This window comes from Centropristis striata, chromosome 17 (assembly GCF_030273125.1).
Source record: "Centropristis striata isolate RG_2023a ecotype Rhode Island chromosome 17, C.striata_1.0, whole genome shotgun sequence".
Taxonomy (NCBI): domain Eukaryota; kingdom Metazoa; phylum Chordata; class Actinopteri; order Perciformes; family Serranidae; genus Centropristis; species Centropristis striata.
Window position 1 is genome coordinate 11,931,382 of NC_081533.1, and position 17,612 is coordinate 11,948,993.

The 17,612-nt window shown below is 37.6% G+C and overlaps 2 protein-coding genes across 2 annotated transcripts; both read left to right on the top strand.

Annotated features, from left to right (window-relative positions):
• The first annotated feature begins 665 nt into the window (after positions 1-665).
• On the top strand, positions 666-3,803 carry LOC131989177 (N-lysine methyltransferase KMT5A-A-like). Its single transcript, XM_059354376.1, has 5 exons — positions 666-794; positions 1,611-1,773; positions 2,537-2,729; positions 2,932-3,036; positions 3,645-3,803. Exons 1-5 carry the CDS (start codon positions 692-694, stop codon positions 3,801-3,803), a joined length of 723 nt encoding a protein of 240 aa, XP_059210359.1. The 5' UTR covers positions 666-691.
• A 526-nt stretch (positions 3,804-4,329) lies between these two features.
• On the top strand, positions 4,330-17,001 carry LOC131989178 (uncharacterized). Its single transcript, XM_059354377.1, has 15 exons — positions 4,330-4,462; positions 5,073-5,177; positions 5,975-6,079; positions 6,690-6,794; positions 7,405-7,509; positions 8,120-8,224; positions 8,812-8,916; positions 9,527-9,631; positions 10,219-10,323; positions 11,572-11,616; positions 11,735-13,703; positions 13,789-13,857; positions 14,704-14,835; positions 15,443-15,571; positions 15,986-17,001. Exons 1-15 carry the CDS (start codon positions 4,358-4,360, stop codon positions 16,207-16,209), a joined length of 3,513 nt encoding a protein of 1,170 aa, XP_059210360.1. The 5' UTR covers positions 4,330-4,357; the 3' UTR covers positions 16,210-17,001.
• Positions 17,002-17,612: the final 611 nt, after the last annotated feature.

Below are 17,612 nucleotides of genomic sequence, written 5' to 3' on the forward strand. Positions count from 1 at the left end.
ATTACCCGGAGCAAGTGGCGTGTTCAGTAAGTATTGAGCGGATTTCTTGAAATATGGTATAATACATGACAGTTTTATGTATCATGTAGCCGTTTAATTATGTTTTAAAACTGTCTGCTTGTTGACTCATGCTAGCCAAAGCACATGTTGCGTTAGCTAGTTAGCATTAGTGTTAATTACCAACTGTGCCCAAGTTATTAGTTAATTAAACACAGTGTTGTCATGTTTCAAATTAGGATATAAATACTTAGTTACTGAAAAGTTACTTAGGTAGAAATTGCATGTATCTGTTACTGTTATTTTACTTTGCTATTTTTATTCTATTAATTTTTTATTTCTAGTATTTTTAATTTTAATTAATTTTAAATAATTTTAATTAATTAATTTAATTAATATTCAATAAAACCAGAAGAGAGTTGTTAAACTGCACAGGCCAACATGCACTGGAAGCATCAAACATAGACACAACAGAAACTGCAGTATTTTGGGGATAAAAGTCACTATATGTACAGGTAGTTCTCATATTACTCACTATAGCATATTTAATTAGCTAGAATATTTGCTGTAACTTAAAATTATTTTTTTGCGGCCAAATTAAGTTGAATTTGATTATTTCCTAATTATTTCCTATATTCTTAATGTAGTATGATTTAACTAGAACTGACTTTTTTTTTACTCTCTGCAGTTTGAAATGCCACCAAGAATCAGTCCTCTCAAAGATGCCTGTCACCATGTCGGTTTAAAGACTGACAAGACATGGAAACTGGATGTGAAGTACATCAATTCAGTAAAAGGTAAGGCTTTTACACACGTCAACATGTTTTTATTATTAAACCACAAATTTAAAAAAATTGTCTCCTGACCGCAGTCTCAGCAGAAACAACACACGGGACTGTAGCTCCTGCAAATTCACTAATATTCTCACACATATCTTGATACACTTTATCATATCTCCTTTCACTCTCTTCAGCAGCGTCCCCAGAAGAGGGAAAGCTAGATTTATCAAGCTTAAGAAATGTTAGGTAGATTTGACAGTTTAAAAGAACATTTACCATTAACGTTATTCTCTATTGATATTCATGGCCAATGTTTTTGTAGCCTAGCAGTTTATTTAAGTATTGATTGTAAGTATAAGCAACTGTTAATAACAAATAAGTTTTAAAAAGTCTGCTGCAAAGAATAACCGGTCAGACTGTACCGATATCCTGGAGGGCAGAGTGCTGTGCACCTCGCTAGAGCGGCCAGAGTTGGGAAGACTGATTATTTTAGGACCGGTGAGGAGGATTAATATTCAGTGAGGGGGAATCAACTCTCATGTCAACCTCTTCTTCTATAGGTGCTACAGAAATAATATCCTACTTAATTAGTACCTATTAACAAACAAAAAATACTTTAGAAAATGAAAAGCTAATCATTTTAATGCAATGTAACTGATTGAATGTATTAATCGGTTTAACTTCTAATTGTTGGTTAACGGTTAACGGTTTATACTGTATTTTTAAAAAAACATGGTTATAATTGCAAAACTTTTAATGTGTTATTTATCTGCTGATCCTTGTATGTTGTAATTTTCCTGTTTTAATTAAAGATGTCTTTATTCTTTCTTGCAGGACGTGGGGTTTTTGCCCTTGGTTCATTCTGCAAAGGAGATTTTATAGTGGAATACAGGGGAGATTTGATTAGTGATGCTGAAGCCCAAAGGAGGAGAGAAATTTATCACCCCTCATGTTTTGGATTTTTGTTCGCGTTCAAGTGGAGAGGCAAAACATGGTGGTAAGATTGTAAATTGCACCTTAACTACACTACTTTATACTGAAGTGCTTACACTTGCAAATAGATAAATAAGGAACAGATTTTGTATCCATTGTTATGCCATTGTTCTGTATTTCCCTCCTGTTTTGTGTCTCCTGCTTTCCCGTGTTCCTCCTTGAGTCTGCTTTTCTTTCCTCACCTGCTTTGTATTAGTCTTGGTAGCCCACTATACACTATACATGCTAGGTAACAAAGACATGCCCGATGGAATCAAAGGCTGCAGTCTTATAGTAATTTCTGCTAAGGAAGGTTGCTAACTGAGGGAAATTACCTAAAGTGGCTCGGAAATAATTATGTTGTTGCCACAAGAGTTGTTTGGATTCTCTAAATTCTAATGAAAGGTACCTCAATGCCTCCTTTAAAATCTCATTTGAAAGGAAAGGAAATACTTCCCCTCGACTCAGTCATTCCCTTCACTTGTCTGTCTCCACTGTTCCTACACCTGTTCCCCTTGTTAATTTTTGTTTGGTATTTGTCACATCATTGTTTGTGGATTAGTTTGATTCTTAGTTGTCATGTTTTATGCCTGTCATCCCGTGCATTTTGGTCAACCTTCCAGATCCATTGTGACATTAACCTATAGGCTTACTCAATCAATATCTGTCATGTAAATATTCGATCTTGCATGTGACTAAATTATATTATTATGACATATGTCTCCTGGTGGAGACATTGTATTTATGTAATATGTTTCCCTTTTTTCTCTCCTTTTTTGTGGTTTTAGCATCGATGCCTCCAGAGAAGATGGTTCTTTTGGCCGCTTGGTAAACGATGACCACAGACATCCCAACTGCAGGATGAAGAGAATTGACGTTGCAGGAAGTACACACCTATGTCTTTTTGCGATAAAAGACATAAAAGAAGGTGAAGAAATTACATATAACTATGGAGGAGAGGACTGCCCATGGCGAAAGCAGGTATGTTTGAGAATTAGTGTTTAAGTATTTCAATTTCAAGAATGAATAACTTTGTGATTGATGGTATTTTTGTTTGAAACTATATAAATCAAATTTTAATAAATAATTTTGACTTCTATCGAACATTAAAGGGATGTGTTTACATTAAAATTGACTGATTGGTTTACATATTTTAATTCCTTTTTGTATCAAATCATTGCAGATGACTACATGTGAAACTGATACGCCCTGTGTGAGCTCCCGGCCTGTGCTGATGTCAGAGCCCCAGATGAATGAAGCGGCCAGTTCAGAGGACACTGATCCACAGGTAATTAATGTGCATCACTTTAATTTAGCTCTAGAGTCTTCAAGTCACTTTTGATGTCTGCTGTTGTTTTCTTTAAGCAGATAAATGGAAAGCATATGACCATAATGAGGGGAATCTATTATGCATCAGGTCTGCCAAACAGTTTTTTGTAATGCTTGTAGGTGGCTAATGATTAAGGGATATTTAGGACACATATGAACCTTGATGAGTCATTTACCTGGGGCAAAATGTCACTGTAGTCTGTGGAAGATACGACGTCCCCACAATGCAGCTTTTATGGTTTTGTTTCAGTTAAACAGTTAGGTATCTGATTACAGAGAACACACATGTATGTGAAATGTCCCCACGAAGCACAATGTATTCAAGATGTGTGAAATGTCCCCATGAAGCACAGTCTATTCAATATGTCTGAAAGCAGACAGAGGTTGACTAAGCAGAAGAACATAGGAGAATTCTTACTCGTTAGTCCGGTGTGTTGGCATGTATTTGACCCCAGAGACATGTTCTTTAGAAAATGTATTCAAATCATGAAATATTGTGCAGTTTTTACATGAAATTGACTGATTACTTTACATATTTTAATTCCTTTTTGTATCAAATCATTGCAGATGACTACATGTGAAACTGATACGCCCTGTGTGAGCTCCCGGCCTGTGCTGATGTCAGAGCCCCAGATGAATGAAGCGGCCAGTTCAGAGGACACTGATCCACAGGTAATTAATGTGCATCACTTTAATTTAGCTCTAGAGTCTTCAAGTCACTTTTGATGTCTGCTGTTGTTTTCTTTAAGCAGATAAATGGAAAGCATATGACCATAATGAGGGGAATCTATTATGCATCAGGTCTGCCAAACAGTTTTTTGTAATGCTTGTAGGTGGCTAATGATTAAGGGATATTTAGGACACATATGAACCTTGATGAGTCATTTACCTGGGGCAAAATGTCACTGTAGTCTGTGGAAGATACGACGTCCCCACAATGCAGCTTTTATGGTTTTGTTTCAGTTAAACAGTTAGGTATCTGATTACAGAGAACACACATGTATGTGAAATGTCCCCACGAAGCACAATGTATTCAAGATGTGTGAAATGTCCCCATGAAGCACAGTCTATTCAATATGTCTGAAAGCAGACAGAGGTTGACTAAGCAGAAGAACATAGGAGAATTCTTACTCGTTAGTCCGGTGTGTTGGCATGTATTTGACCCCAGAGACATGTTCTTTAGAAAATGTATTCAAATCATGAAATATTGTGCAGTTTTTACATGAAATTGACTGATTACTTTACATATTTTAATTCCTTTTTGTATCAAATCATTGCAGATGACTACATGTGAAACTGATACGCCCTGTGTGAGCTCCCGGCCTGTGCTGGTGTCAGAGCCCCAGATGAATGAAGCGGCCAGTTCAGAGGACACTGATCCACAGGTAATTAATGTGCATCACTTTAATTTAGCTCTAGAGTCTTCAAGTCACTTTTGATGTCTGCTGTTGTTTTCTTTAAGCAGATTAATGGAAAGAATATAATCATAATGAGGCGAATCTATTATGCATCAGGCCTGCCAAACAGTTTTTTGTAATGCTTGTATGAGGCTAATGATTAAGTGATATTTAGGACACATCTGAACCTTGATGAGTCATTTTCCTGGGGCAAAATGTCACTGTCGTCTGTGGAATATACGACGTCCCCACAATGCACCTTTTATGGTTTTGTTTCAGTTAAACACAGTTAAGTATCTGATTAGAGAGAACACACATGTATGTGAAATGTCCCCACGAAGCACAATGTATTCAAGATGTGTGAAATGTCCCCATGAAGCACAGTCTATTCATCATGTGTGAAAGCAGACAGAGGTTGACTAAGCAGAAGAACATAGGAGAATTCTTACTCGTTAGTCCGGTGTGTTGGCATGTATTTGACCCCAGAGACATGTTCTTTAGAAAATGTATTCAAATCATGAAATATTGTGCAGTTTTTACATGAAATTGACTGATTACTTTACATATTTTAATTCCTTTTTGTATCAAATCATTGCAGATGACTACATGTGAAACTGATACGCCCTGTGTGAGCTCCCGGCCTGTGCTGGTGTCAGAGCCCCAGATGAATGAAGCGGCCAGTTCAGAGGACACTGATCCAGAGGTAATTAATGTGCATCACTTTAATTTAGCTCTAGAGCAGGCATGTCCAAACTATTCCACAAAGGGCCGTGTGGCTGCAGGTTTTCGTTTCAACCAAGCAAAAGCACACAGTTTGACCAATCAACTGTCTGAAGACTGAGATCAGTTGATTAACTGAGTCAAGTCTGGTGTGCTGCTGCTTGGTTTGAACGAAAACCTGCAGCCACACGGCCCTTTGTGGAATAGTTTGGACATGCCTGCTCTAGAGTGTTCAAGTCACTTTTGATGTCTGCTGTTGTTTTCTTTAAGCAGATAAATGGAAAGCATATGACCATAATGAGGGGAATCTATTATGCATCAGGTCTGCCAAACAGTTTTTTGTCATGCTTGTATGAGGCTAATGATTAAGGGATATTTAGGACACATCTGAACGTTGATGAGTCATTTTCCTGGGGCAAAATGTCACTGTAGTCTGTGGAAGATACGACGTCCCCACAATGCAGCTTTTATGGTTTTGTTTCAGTTAAACACAGTTAGGTATCTGATTAGAGAGAACACACATGTATGTGAAATGTCCCCATGAAGCACGGCCTATTAAATATGTGTGAAAGCAGATAGAGGTTGACTAAGCAGAAGAACATTCAAATCATCAAATATTGTGAATTCTTACTCGTTAGTCCGGTGTGTTGGCATGTATTTGACCCAAGAGACATGTACTTTATATAATGTATTCAAATCATCAAATATTGTGCCGTTTTTACATGAAATTGACTGATTAGTTTACATATTTTAATTCCTTTTTGTATCAAATCATTGCAGATGCCTACATGTGAAACTGATACGCCCTGTGTGAGCTCCCGGCCTGTGCTGATGTCAGAGCCCCAGATGAATGAAGTGGCCAGTTCAGAGGACACTGATCCACAGGTAATTAATGTGCATCACTTATATTTAGCTCTAGAGTCTTCAAGTCACTTTTGACGTCTGCTGTTGTTTTCTTTAAGCAGATTAATGGAAAGAATATAATCATAATGAGGCGAATCTATTATGCATCAGGCCTGCCAAACAGTTTTTTGTAATGCTTGTATGAGGCTAATGATTAAGTGATATTTAGGACACATCTGAACCTTGATGAGTCATTTTCCTGGGGCAAAATGTCACTGTCGTCTGTGGAATATACGGCGTCCCCACAATGCACCTTTTATGGTTTTGTTTCAGTTAAACACAGTTAAGTATCTGATTACAGAGAACACACATGTATGTGAAATGTCCCCACGAAGCACAATGTATTCAAGATGTGTGAAATGTCCCCATGAAGCACAGTCTATTCATCATGTGTGAAAGCAGACAGAGGTTGACAAAGCAGAAGAACATAGTAGAATTCTTACTCGTTAGTCCGGTGTGTTGGCATGTATTTGACCCCAGAGACATGTTCTTTAGAAAATGTATTCAAATCATGAAATATTGTGCAGTTTTTACATGAAATTGACTGATTACTTTACATATTTTAATTCCTTTTTGTATCAAATCATTGCAGATGACTACATGTGAAACTGATACGCCCTGTGTGAGCTCCCGGCCTGTGCTGATGTCAGAGCCCCAGATGAATGAAGCGGCCAGTTCAGAGGACACTGATCCACAGGTAATTAATGTGCATCACTTTAATTTAGCTCTAGAGTCTTCAAGTCACTTTTGATGTCTTCTGTTGTTTTCTTTAAGCAGATTAATGGAAAGAATATAATCATAATGAGGCGAATCTATTATGCATCAGGCCTGCCAAACAGTTTTTTGTAATGCTTGTATGAGGCTAATGATTAAGTGATATTTAGGACACATTTGAACCTTGATGAGTCATTTTCCTGGGGCAAAATGTCACTGTCGTCTGTGGAATATACGACGTCCCCACAATGCACCTTTTATGGTTTTGTTTCAGTTAAACACAGTTAAGTATCTGATTAGAGAGAACACACATGTATGTGAAATGTCCCCACGAAGCACAATGTATTCAAGATGTGTGAAATGTCCCCACGAAGCACAGTCTATTCATCATGTGTGAAAGCAGACATAGGTTGACTAAGCAGAAGAACATAGGAGAGTTCTTACTCGTTAGTCCGGTGTGTTGGCATGTATTTGACCCCAGAGACATGTTCTTTAGAAAATGTATTCAAATCATGAAATATTGTGCAGTTTTTACATGAAATTGACTGATTACTTTACATATTTTAATTCCTTTTTGTATCAAATCATTGCAGATGACTACATGTGAAACTGATACGCCCTGTGTGAGCTCCCGGCCTGTGCTGGTGTCAGAGCCCCAGATGAATGAAGCGGCCAGTTCAGAGGACACTGATCCACAGGTAATTAATGTGCATCACTTTAATTTAGCTCTAGAGTCTTCAAGTCACTTTTGATGCCTGCTGTTGTTTTCTTTATGCAGATAAATGGAAAGCATATGACCATAATGAGGGGAATCTATTATGCATCAGGTCTGCCAAACAGTTTTTTGTCATGCTTGTATGAGGCTAATGATTAAGGGATATTTAGGACACATCTGAACCTTGATGAGTCATTTTCCTGGGGCAAAATGTCACTGTAGTCTGTGGAAGATACGACGTCCCCACAATGCAGCTTTTATGGTTTTGTTTCAGTTAAACACAGTTAAGTATCTGATTAGAGAGAACACACATGTATGTGAAATGTCCCCACGAAGCACAATGTATTCAAGATATGTGAAATGTCCCCATGAAGCACAGTCTATTCAATATGTCTGAAAGCAGACAGAGGTTGACTAAGCAGAAGAACATAGGAGAATTCTTACTCGTTAGTCCGGTGTGTTGGCATGTATTTGACCCCAGAGACATGTTCTTTAGAAAATGTATTCAAATCATGAAATATTGTGCAGTTTTTACATGAAATTGACTGATTACTTTACATATTTTAATTCCTTTTTGTATCAAATCATTGCAGATGACTACATGTGAAACTGATACGCCCTGTGTGAGCTCCCGGCCTGTGCTGGTGTCAGAGCCCCAGATGAATGAAGCGGCCAGTTCAGAGGACACTGATCCACAGGTAACTAATGTGCATCACTTTAATTTAGCTCTAGAGTCTTCAAGTCACTTTTGATGTCTGCTGTTGTTTTCTTTAAGCAGATAAATGGAAAGCATATGACCATAATTAGGGGAATCTATTATGCATCAGGTCTGCCAAACAGTTTTTTGTCATGCTTGTATGAGGCTAATGATTAAGGGATATTTAGGACACATCTGAACCTTGATGAGTCATTTTCCTGGGGCAAAATGTCACTGTAGTCTGTGGAAGATACGATGTCCCCATAATGCAGCTTTTATGGTTTTGTTTCAGTTAAACACAGTTAGGTATCTGATTAGAGAGAACACACATGTATGTGAAATGTCCCCATGAAGCACGGTCTATTAAATATGTGTGAAAGCAGACAGAGGTTGACTAAGCAGAAGAACATTCAAATCATCAAATATTGTGAATTCTTACTCGTTAGTCCGGTGTGTTGGCATGCATTTGACCCAAGAGACATGTACTTTAGATAATGTATTCAAAGCATCAAATATTGTGCCGTTTTTACATGAAATTGACTGATTAGTTTACATTTTTTAATTCCTTTTTGTATCAAATCATTGCAGATGACTACATGTGAAACTGATACGCCCTGTGTGAGCTCCCGGCCTGTGCTGATGTCAGAGCCCCAGATGAATGAAGCGGCCAGTTCAGAGGACACTGATCCACAGGTAATTAATGTGCATCACATTAATTGACCTCTAGTGTCTTTGAGTCACTTTTGACGTCTGCTGTTGTTTTCTTTAAGCAGATCAATGGAAAGAATATGATCATAATGAGGCGAATCTATTATGCATCAGGCCTGCCAAACAGTTTTTTGTAATGCTTGTATGAGGCTAATGATAAAGGGATATTAAGGACACATCTGAACCTTGATGAGTCATTTTCCTGGGGCAAAATGTCACTGTCGTCTGTGGAATATACGACGTCCCCACAATGCAGCTTTTATGGTTTTTTTTTTAGTTAAACACAGTTAAGTATCTGATTAGAGAGAACACACATGTATGTGAAATGTCCCCACGAAGCACAATGTATTCAAGATGTGTGAAATGTCCCCATGAAGCACAGTCTATTCATCATGTGTGAAAGCAGACAGAGGTTGACTAAGCAGAAGAACATAGGAGAATTCTTACTCGTTAGTCCGGTGTGTTGGCATGTATTTGACCCCAGAGACATGTTCTTTAGAAAATGTATTCAAATCATGAAATATTGTGCAGTTTTTACATGAAATTGACTGATTACTTTACATATTTTATTCCTTTTTGTATCAAATCATTGCAGATGACTACATGTGAAATTGATACGCCCTGTGTGAGCTCCCGGCCTGTGCTGGTGTCAGAGCCCCAGATGAATAAAGCGGCCAGTTCAGAGGACGCTGATCCACAGGTAATTAATGTGCATCACTTTAAGTTAGCTCTAGAGTCTTCAAGTCACTTTTGATGTCTGCTGTTGTTTTCTTTAAGCAGATTAATGGAAAGCATATGACCATAATGAGGCGAATCTATTATGCATCAGGTCTGCCAAACAGTTTTTTGTAATGCTTGTATGAGGCTAATGATTAAGGGATATTTAGGACACATCCGAACCTTGTTGAGTCATTTTCCTGGGGCAAAATGTCACTGTAGTCTGTGGAAGATACGACGTCCCCACAATGCAGCTTTATTGGTTTTGTTTCAGTTAAACACAGTTAGGTATCTGATTAGAGAGAACACACATGTATGTGAAATGTCCCCAAGAAGCACGGTCTATTAAATATGTGTGAAAGCAGACAGAGGTTGACTAAGCAGAAGAACATTCAAATCATCAAATATTGTGAATTCTTACTCGTTAGTCCGGTGTGTTGGCATGTATTTGACCCAAGAGACATGTTCTTTAGATAATCTATTCAAATCATCAAATATTGTGCAGTTTTTACATGAAATTGACTGATTACTTTACATATTTTAATTCCTTTTTGTATCAAATCATTGCAGATGACTACATGTGAAACTGATACACCCTGTGTGAGCTCCCGGCCTGTGCTGATGTCAGAGCCCCAGATGGAGGAAGCGGCCAGTTCAGAGTACACTGATCCACAGGTAATTAATGTCCATCACTTAAATTGACCTAGTGTTTTCGAGTCACTTTTGACGTCTGCTGTTGTTTTCTTTAAGCAGATAAATGAAAAGAATATGATCATTATGAGGGGAATCTGTTATGCATCAGGCCTGCCAAACTGTTTTTTGTAATGCTTGTAGGTGGCTAATGATTAAGGGGTATTTAGGACACATCTGAACCTTGATGAGTCATTTACCTGGGGCAAAATGTCACTGTAGTCTGTGGAATATACGACGTCCCCACAATGCACCTTTCATGGTTTTGTTTCAATTAAACACAGTTAAGTATCTGATTAGAGAGAATGCACAGGTATGTGAAATGTCCCCACGATGCACAATCTATTGAAGATGTGTGAAATGTTCCCATGAAGCACGATCTATTCATCATGTGTGAAAGCAGACAGAGGTTGACAAAACGGAAGAACATAGTAAAATTCGTACTTGTTTATTTGACCCAAGAGACATGTCTTTTAGAAAACGATTGGTTTGGTGCTGTGTAAGGAAGTGCTGCTATTATTATTATTATTAGGATTATCGGGATATTCCTATTGAAAACTCAACTGTCAGAAACCATGGCTGACTTTTTAATGTGAATAAAATTGTTTCAATCGTTGGCTGTTTATGTAGTTGATCCTGAATTATTCATTAAAAATTCCTAAAATGTTTGATATTTTTAATACATTATAAAATCTAAAAACTTTCGTTAGAAACCGTATAAGATGGTTATAGTAGTACTTAAATTAAGAGATAAAATAAACACTTAGTTAATATTCAACAACTGGCCAAACAAAATCTAATCCATACTGAGGCATTTAAATGGATACAATTTAATGATGTGTTTTTAGAAATCATGTTTTGTGTATTATAAAATTACAAACCTTTTTTAGTCAAAATGATTTTAAAATCCAATCCAATGCTGGTCTGAGAAAATTTTAAAGCAAGTATTGTTGTTTATTGGTTAATGCATTTTAAATTCTTATCAGCAGTTGATTAATTAATGATTAACATCAATATATTATAAAGATGTTCTCATTGTTTTCATAATATTTTTTCAGAAATACTGAAAACTTCACTCCCAACCTTATTAAAGTTTAGTGTAATATAACAATTGTGTCAATGCATTGTACCTTTAAAAAAAATAATAATTTTGAGATGTTCCAATTTTTTTTTTTTTCACTTTTTGTTTCATTGCAAAAAGTGCATAGACTTTAAATGCTGCTTGTGTTACAGGCTGAACCGAGAATACCAAGACTCAGACGGACAAAAAGCATCATTGTAAGTTGTCATTATATGGCTAAATCAACATTGTAAAAAATATCCAATAATCTGTTGTCATTATGTACCTGTTTTACTGGGATTAAGATACATCTACATTTTGTATTATTTTTTTTAGATGAAAGATCCATGTCTGGAAGATTGTGAACTGTACGATAGTACATCAGGCAGTGAAGAAGAGTATGTCCCTGATACCACCTCAGAATCAGAGGACAGTGATGCTAGCCTTAATATTCAACAAGCAACACGCAAGTCTTATGATAACCCACTGAGTGACCATTGTACCATGTTATGTGATACTACAACACCCGATGTGGACAACAATAGCAGTACATGTGAAATCACAGCAGAGGAGGAACCCTGCGCAATTCAGGACCCCAGTGATGTAGTTGTTGGTGCATTCCAAAAAAACAATGGCAAGAGAGTCTACAATAAGAGACACCATTGTGTGTATTGCAGCAAGCCGTATGCCAAAATGGCAAGGCATCTTGAAAGTGTGCACTATGATAAAAGGGATGTGGCAAAAGCAATTAGCTTTCCTAAGGGGTCAAAGGAAAGAAAAAGACAATTGGATTACATTCGTAACAGAGGCAACTATGCTCATAATGCCACTGTAATCGAGAAAGGAAAGGGGCAACTTGTACCGTTTAAACGCCCACCAAAACAAGCACAGGGAGTAGATTTTTTGCACTGTGTGTACTGCCAAGGACTGTTTATCAGAAAGACTCTGTGGCGACACATGCGAAATTGCAGACTGAAGCCTGCATCACAGACCCCAAAACCTGGACAGAACCGCGTTCAGGCTTTATGTACATATGCTGGGCCTTTGCCGTTACATATGAACAAGCTACTGTGGAAAGTTGTCAGTGTAATGAATCCAGATTCGATCACAGACATAATAAAACATGACAAGGTCATTATGGATGTTGGGCAACACTTGCTCAGTAAAGGTGGAATGACGGCAAAAAACGAACAGTGTGTCAGAGAAAAAATGCGTGAACTGGGACGACTCGTTGTCAATGCCAGGAAAGTAACACAGTTAAAGAAGCTGGAGGATTTCATCAACCCTGAAAATTATCTTCAGATGGTCAAAGCTGTCAAATTTACCTGTGGCTACGATAGTGAAACGAACACATTTGCCATCCCATCACTGGCAACCAAACTGGGACATTCTTTAGTAAAAGTCAGCAAGCTCTTGAAAGCTCAGGGACTAATATCCAATAACAAGGAGCTTGTGAAGCATGCTACTGAATTCCAAGACGTTCACAAAGAGAAATGGAATGCACTCATTTCGGCAACAGCATTGAGGAACCTCGCTGAAGCAAAATGGAATGCACCCACTCTAATGCCATTCACCGAGGATGTTCAAAAGTTGCACCAGTTTCTTGATAAAATGCAAGAGGAGCACAGCAGTACACTGTCCGAAAGTCCTTCTACAAAGGCCTGGACAGATCTGGCAAAGGTATGTTTGACACAGATCATACTGTTCAACAGACGCAGGGAAGGAGAGGTGGCAAGCATGCCCCTGCATGCATTTTTGACAAGGGACAGAACTGATCCCCATCAGGATTTGGACTGGGCCTTGTCTGAGGTAGAAAAAAAGCTGTGCAGACATTTCACACGAATTGTCACCAGAGGGAAACGAGGTAGACCGGTGCCAATTCTGCTAACCCCCAAAATGCTTCGCGCACTGGAGCTTCTTGTTGATCAGAGAATTGCTTGTGGCGTCCTAAAGGACAACATTTTTGTGTTTGCGAGACCTGAAGCACTGTCGCACTTGCGTGGCTCAGATTGCATGCGTGTTATGGCAGGAGCATGTGAAGCAAAGTGTCCGAAGGCACTGACTTCAACTAAACTACGGAAGCATGCTGCAACACTTTCTACAGTCCTAAACATGACCGATACTGAGATGGACCAACTGGCCAACTTTCTTGGTCATGATATTCGGATTCATCGTGAATTCTACAGACTCCCAGACAAGACACTACAACTTGCCAAGATTAGTAAAGTCCTGATGGCTCTTGAGCAAGGAAGATTGGTGGAGTTCCACGGAAAGAACCTGGATGAAATCGATATAGATCCAAATGGTATGTTTGATTTTTATTGTCCTTTTGTAAAATGTTTTTCATTATTTGTTTGGACATATTTATTTGCTTGGTATGTTTCCTACAGAAGAAGTTCTGGGTAGGGGTGAGGAAGATTGGTGCAGAGAGGAAGAAAACTGCTCATCAACTCTTCATGGTATGTGTCAGTAATTCAATGCCAAAAAAAGAAGTGATTGTACAATTTGTCGTTTTGTCTTTTTAGTTTAGGTTTGTTGAGGTTCTTCCTGTAAATGTGCTGAGGTTTGCTACTAGTGTATTATTCAAGCTATGATGTCTTCATAATATTCTATTACAAAAAAGTAACTATTTGATTAATTAGGGCCTTAGCCCTTTACATTCCTACCATCGCACCATGGTTAAGACTATCAGGACATGTCACCAAGCCAGTTGCAGAGCAACCAGGTGGTTACATTTTTTTAAGCTTCGCACAAGAGCATGCTTGTCCTAAAGTCCTCTTTCTGTTCACTAGTTACAATCTCAGCCTAGTTAATACCTTCTGTTCAATTTTAGGTGCACATACCTGACATTTGATCAGACTTAGGCCAATGAACCACACTCAAATTACCATATTGGTCCGTCTTTTCCACTTTCTTGATTCAGAAAACATATCACAAATGAGTATGTGAAGGACTTAACACTCAAACATGATACTCTAAAATCAGCAGACAAAATTGTATGCATGACAGACAGACAAAAACAAGAGACAGAGTGCTCTGGCTTTGACAATCAGGAAACTACAGGTATGGATAGACAGAGGGGAAACTGAAACTTGTATTAGGTAAATATGGGATGTAACAGCGAAGAACAGCGAAGAACCGCGAAGAACCTCAAATGGATAATCAGTTCTTTGATGTTCAGATGTCCTAACAAAAATGAATTTAAATGTTTTAAAGCATTCTTGCAGCATAGTGGTCATTTGGTCTGCATAGTTTTAGCACATTTGATTTGTCTTATTTAAACTGTTCTGTATTGTATTTCATAGAACCATCAGAACATGAAACTGTGGCAGACACTGAGGAGAATCAGATACCACCTGAACAGAAGAGATGCACACTGCCACCAGCAGAAGATGGAGCATCTTCTGGAGTCAGTGCTCTGAGGAATTCTTCCCAAGGTGAATTTTTACTTTTTTTTTTTTATTAATTGGAGTGACGTCAGCAGATGTAACCTTAGCAGGATTGGACTGCAGCTAAGTGCATTTAATGAAGTGCTGGTCAAAATGAAAACATTGTTTTCACTCATAGCTGAAGGTACGAGGCTTCTCTCTAGTCTGGTAGTACTGTACATCAGCAGATATTTGGGTAGGTGTTGTCTGGTAGTATCTTTGTGTTGTGCAGACATATCACTTCGCTGATGCTCAGTAGATGGTACCGATGTAAAAATCAAACATGATTTTCTAAAATCAGCAGAAAATATGTATTCATGACAGAAAGAAAAAAGAACAAGAGACAGAGTACTCTGACTTTGACGATCAGGAGACTAGAGTTATGCATAAACAGAGCTAAAGCTGAAACTTATATCAGGTAAATATGGGATGTAATTCTGTGACAGTAAAGAACCTCAAATGCATCATTAATCAGTTCTATAATGTTCAGATGTCCTAACAAAAGAAAAATACCTTGTATCATCTAGAGTCTAATAGTTTGTATTCAAATGTTTAAAGCATTCTTGCAGCATTGTTGTATCTTATTAAAAATATTATACATAAATGTACTTCATAGAAACATCAGAAGAGGAAAATGTGGCAGACACTGAGGGGAATAAAATCCCACCAAAACAGAAAAGACGCAAACTGCCACCAGCAGAGGATGGATCTTCTGGAGTCAGTGCTGTGAGGCATTCTTCCAAAGGTAAAAAAAAATGTTTATAGTGGATCTAACAGGATGTAGATATCTCAGACAATAAATTATGAAAAAAGAAAATTAATTATTAATGTGTAAAAATATGAAAAGAAAGTTGTCATAATAATAACGAAGACATAATACTTCTGTTACTAAAAAACAAAAATAAGTAATTAATGTTATAGTCGATAAAAACGAAAATGGGTGGCATGTAATACTATGAAAAGCAAATGAAAATTTCATAGTTGACACTTTACAATAAGGTCCATAAAGGTCTGAGCAGCCACTAGTGAATGAATGAGCAGATCAGTCAGGATGGTTGAGACGGGACTTACATCTTATAGAAACTGCAGCTCTTTCCCTATACTTTTATGAAAACATCTGTTTTTCTACTCTTCTTTGTTTTTCTACTCTTCTCTACAGGTAAGGCCTCATGCAAAAGGACACCATGGCAGCCAGCAGAGGTTAAGGCGGTCGAGAGGCACATGAGTGCATTAATCCGCGGTTGCACTGTGCCATCGAAAATGGAATGTGAGAAGTGTTTAAGAGCAGAGCCAGAAGCTCTTAAGAATAGAGACTGGCAAAACTTGAAATTTTTTGTTTATAACCGTATTACCGCCTACAAACGGAAAATGTTGTTCAAGTAGGTTAGTATGTCCTGTTTCTTTCAGGTGTTCTTGATGTAATTGGCTGACTGATGTTTAGTTCTCATGTATGCTGCCAAGTATTTTATTTATTTTATTTTTTATTTAATTAGCAGTTTATTTTGTTCCTTTTTAGTGGAACTTACTTTATTGCAAAAAAATATTAAAGTTCATTTCACTTTGCTGGAATTAAAAAGTTCAGCTATACAATTCAAGTGGGTTTGATTCTCATTTTATCTACTGAAATTTATATTAAGGAGAAACTAAATGTAACTCATTTTGTCAGCTGAGCCTCGCTCTCACTAAGCAACTCGGTTGTGTGTGCAGACCTTAAATGGCATCAGACAAACAATATGTATTTAGTATAATGATCAAAAACGCTTTGCAATATATTAACAGCTAAAGTTCAACATCATTTGAACTATCTCTACTCAATATTAATTTTGTCCTTAATGTCATTTACTTTTTTTTTTTCTTTTATAGAATTGGCTTCTTAGAAAAGGATTTAATTTTCATTGTTTTATGTAAAAGTAGGTCCCCATTAGTCACCAAATAATCTGTGTGAAATATGCTAATTCATGTAAATGATGTACCCTGAAAGCATGTTTACTGGTTTTTCCGGATGTCCCCGTAAAGCCTGATTTAAACATGCCTAGAACCTTACTTCATCATTTCAGAGGTTTGAAGGCGTGTATAGGTTAACTAAGCTATGGTAAGTTTACTCAATTTTTTTCAGCTCTCTACAACCTCTAGAAAGGGTGGTCCCCAGCAGTGAGGATTAAAACTGGAGTCCTTATGATCTATGAAAACCAGACTGTGTGTGTGTGTGTGTGTGTGTGTGTGTGTGTGTGTGTGTGTGTGTGTGTGTGTGTGTGTGTGTGTGTGTGTGTGTGTGTGTGTGTGTGTGTGTGTGTGTGTGTGTGTGTGTGTGTGTGTGTGTGTGTGTGCTGTTGCTAAGGAGACCGGAGGGTTTGACTCAAACAGCTCCCTTTTATCAGCGAACACACGGCACAGCGAATATATATCATGTAGAGGCTTTGATGAGGTGAAAATAAAGAGTTTTGGGGTATTTTGTCCATTTCAAACCCTTTTTATTCTCCCTGTATATACACCACAATTTTATTTTATTTTTACCATTCCATGCTGGTATATTTTTTCAGCACAATCTCACCTATATGACCTGAGAATTATTTTCCACTTTGACTAACTGGATCAACATTTTGAACCAAAAACAAAACAAAACATAAAATTGTATTTTTAAAATGATGGTGTTTTTTTTTTTTTTTTTAACCTTTAAAACACAATCATGCTCAATGGAGGACTTTAAATTTAACATATGAGAGGTAAAGTGAGGAGAACATGTAGTTCTTTACTTTTATACTAAATACACAATCGGCCATGAATTT

Bases quoted from the DNA above. Each gene is read 5' to 3' on its own strand.
- LOC131989178 (XM_059354377.1), top strand. From the start codon at position 4,358: ATGACTACATGTGAAACTGATACGCCCTGTGTGAGCTCCCGGCCTGTG. The intron at 5,178-5,974 runs GTAATTAATGTG...AAATCATTGCAG, and splicing joins CAGAGGACACTGATCCAGAG to ATGCCTACATGTGAAACTGA. The intron at 14,836-15,442 runs GTGAATTTTTAC...TGTACTTCATAG, and splicing joins TCTGAGGAATTCTTCCCAAG to AAACATCAGAAGAGGAAAAT.
- LOC131989177 (XM_059354376.1), top strand. From the start codon at position 692: ATGCCACCAAGAATCAGTCCTCTCAAAGATGCCTGTCACCATGTCGGT. The intron at 795-1,610 runs GTAAGGCTTTTA...TCTTTCTTGCAG, and splicing joins GTACATCAATTCAGTAAAAG to GACGTGGGGTTTTTGCCCTT. The intron at 2,730-2,931 runs GTATGTTTGAGA...AAATCATTGCAG, and splicing joins ACTGCCCATGGCGAAAGCAG to ATGACTACATGTGAAACTGA.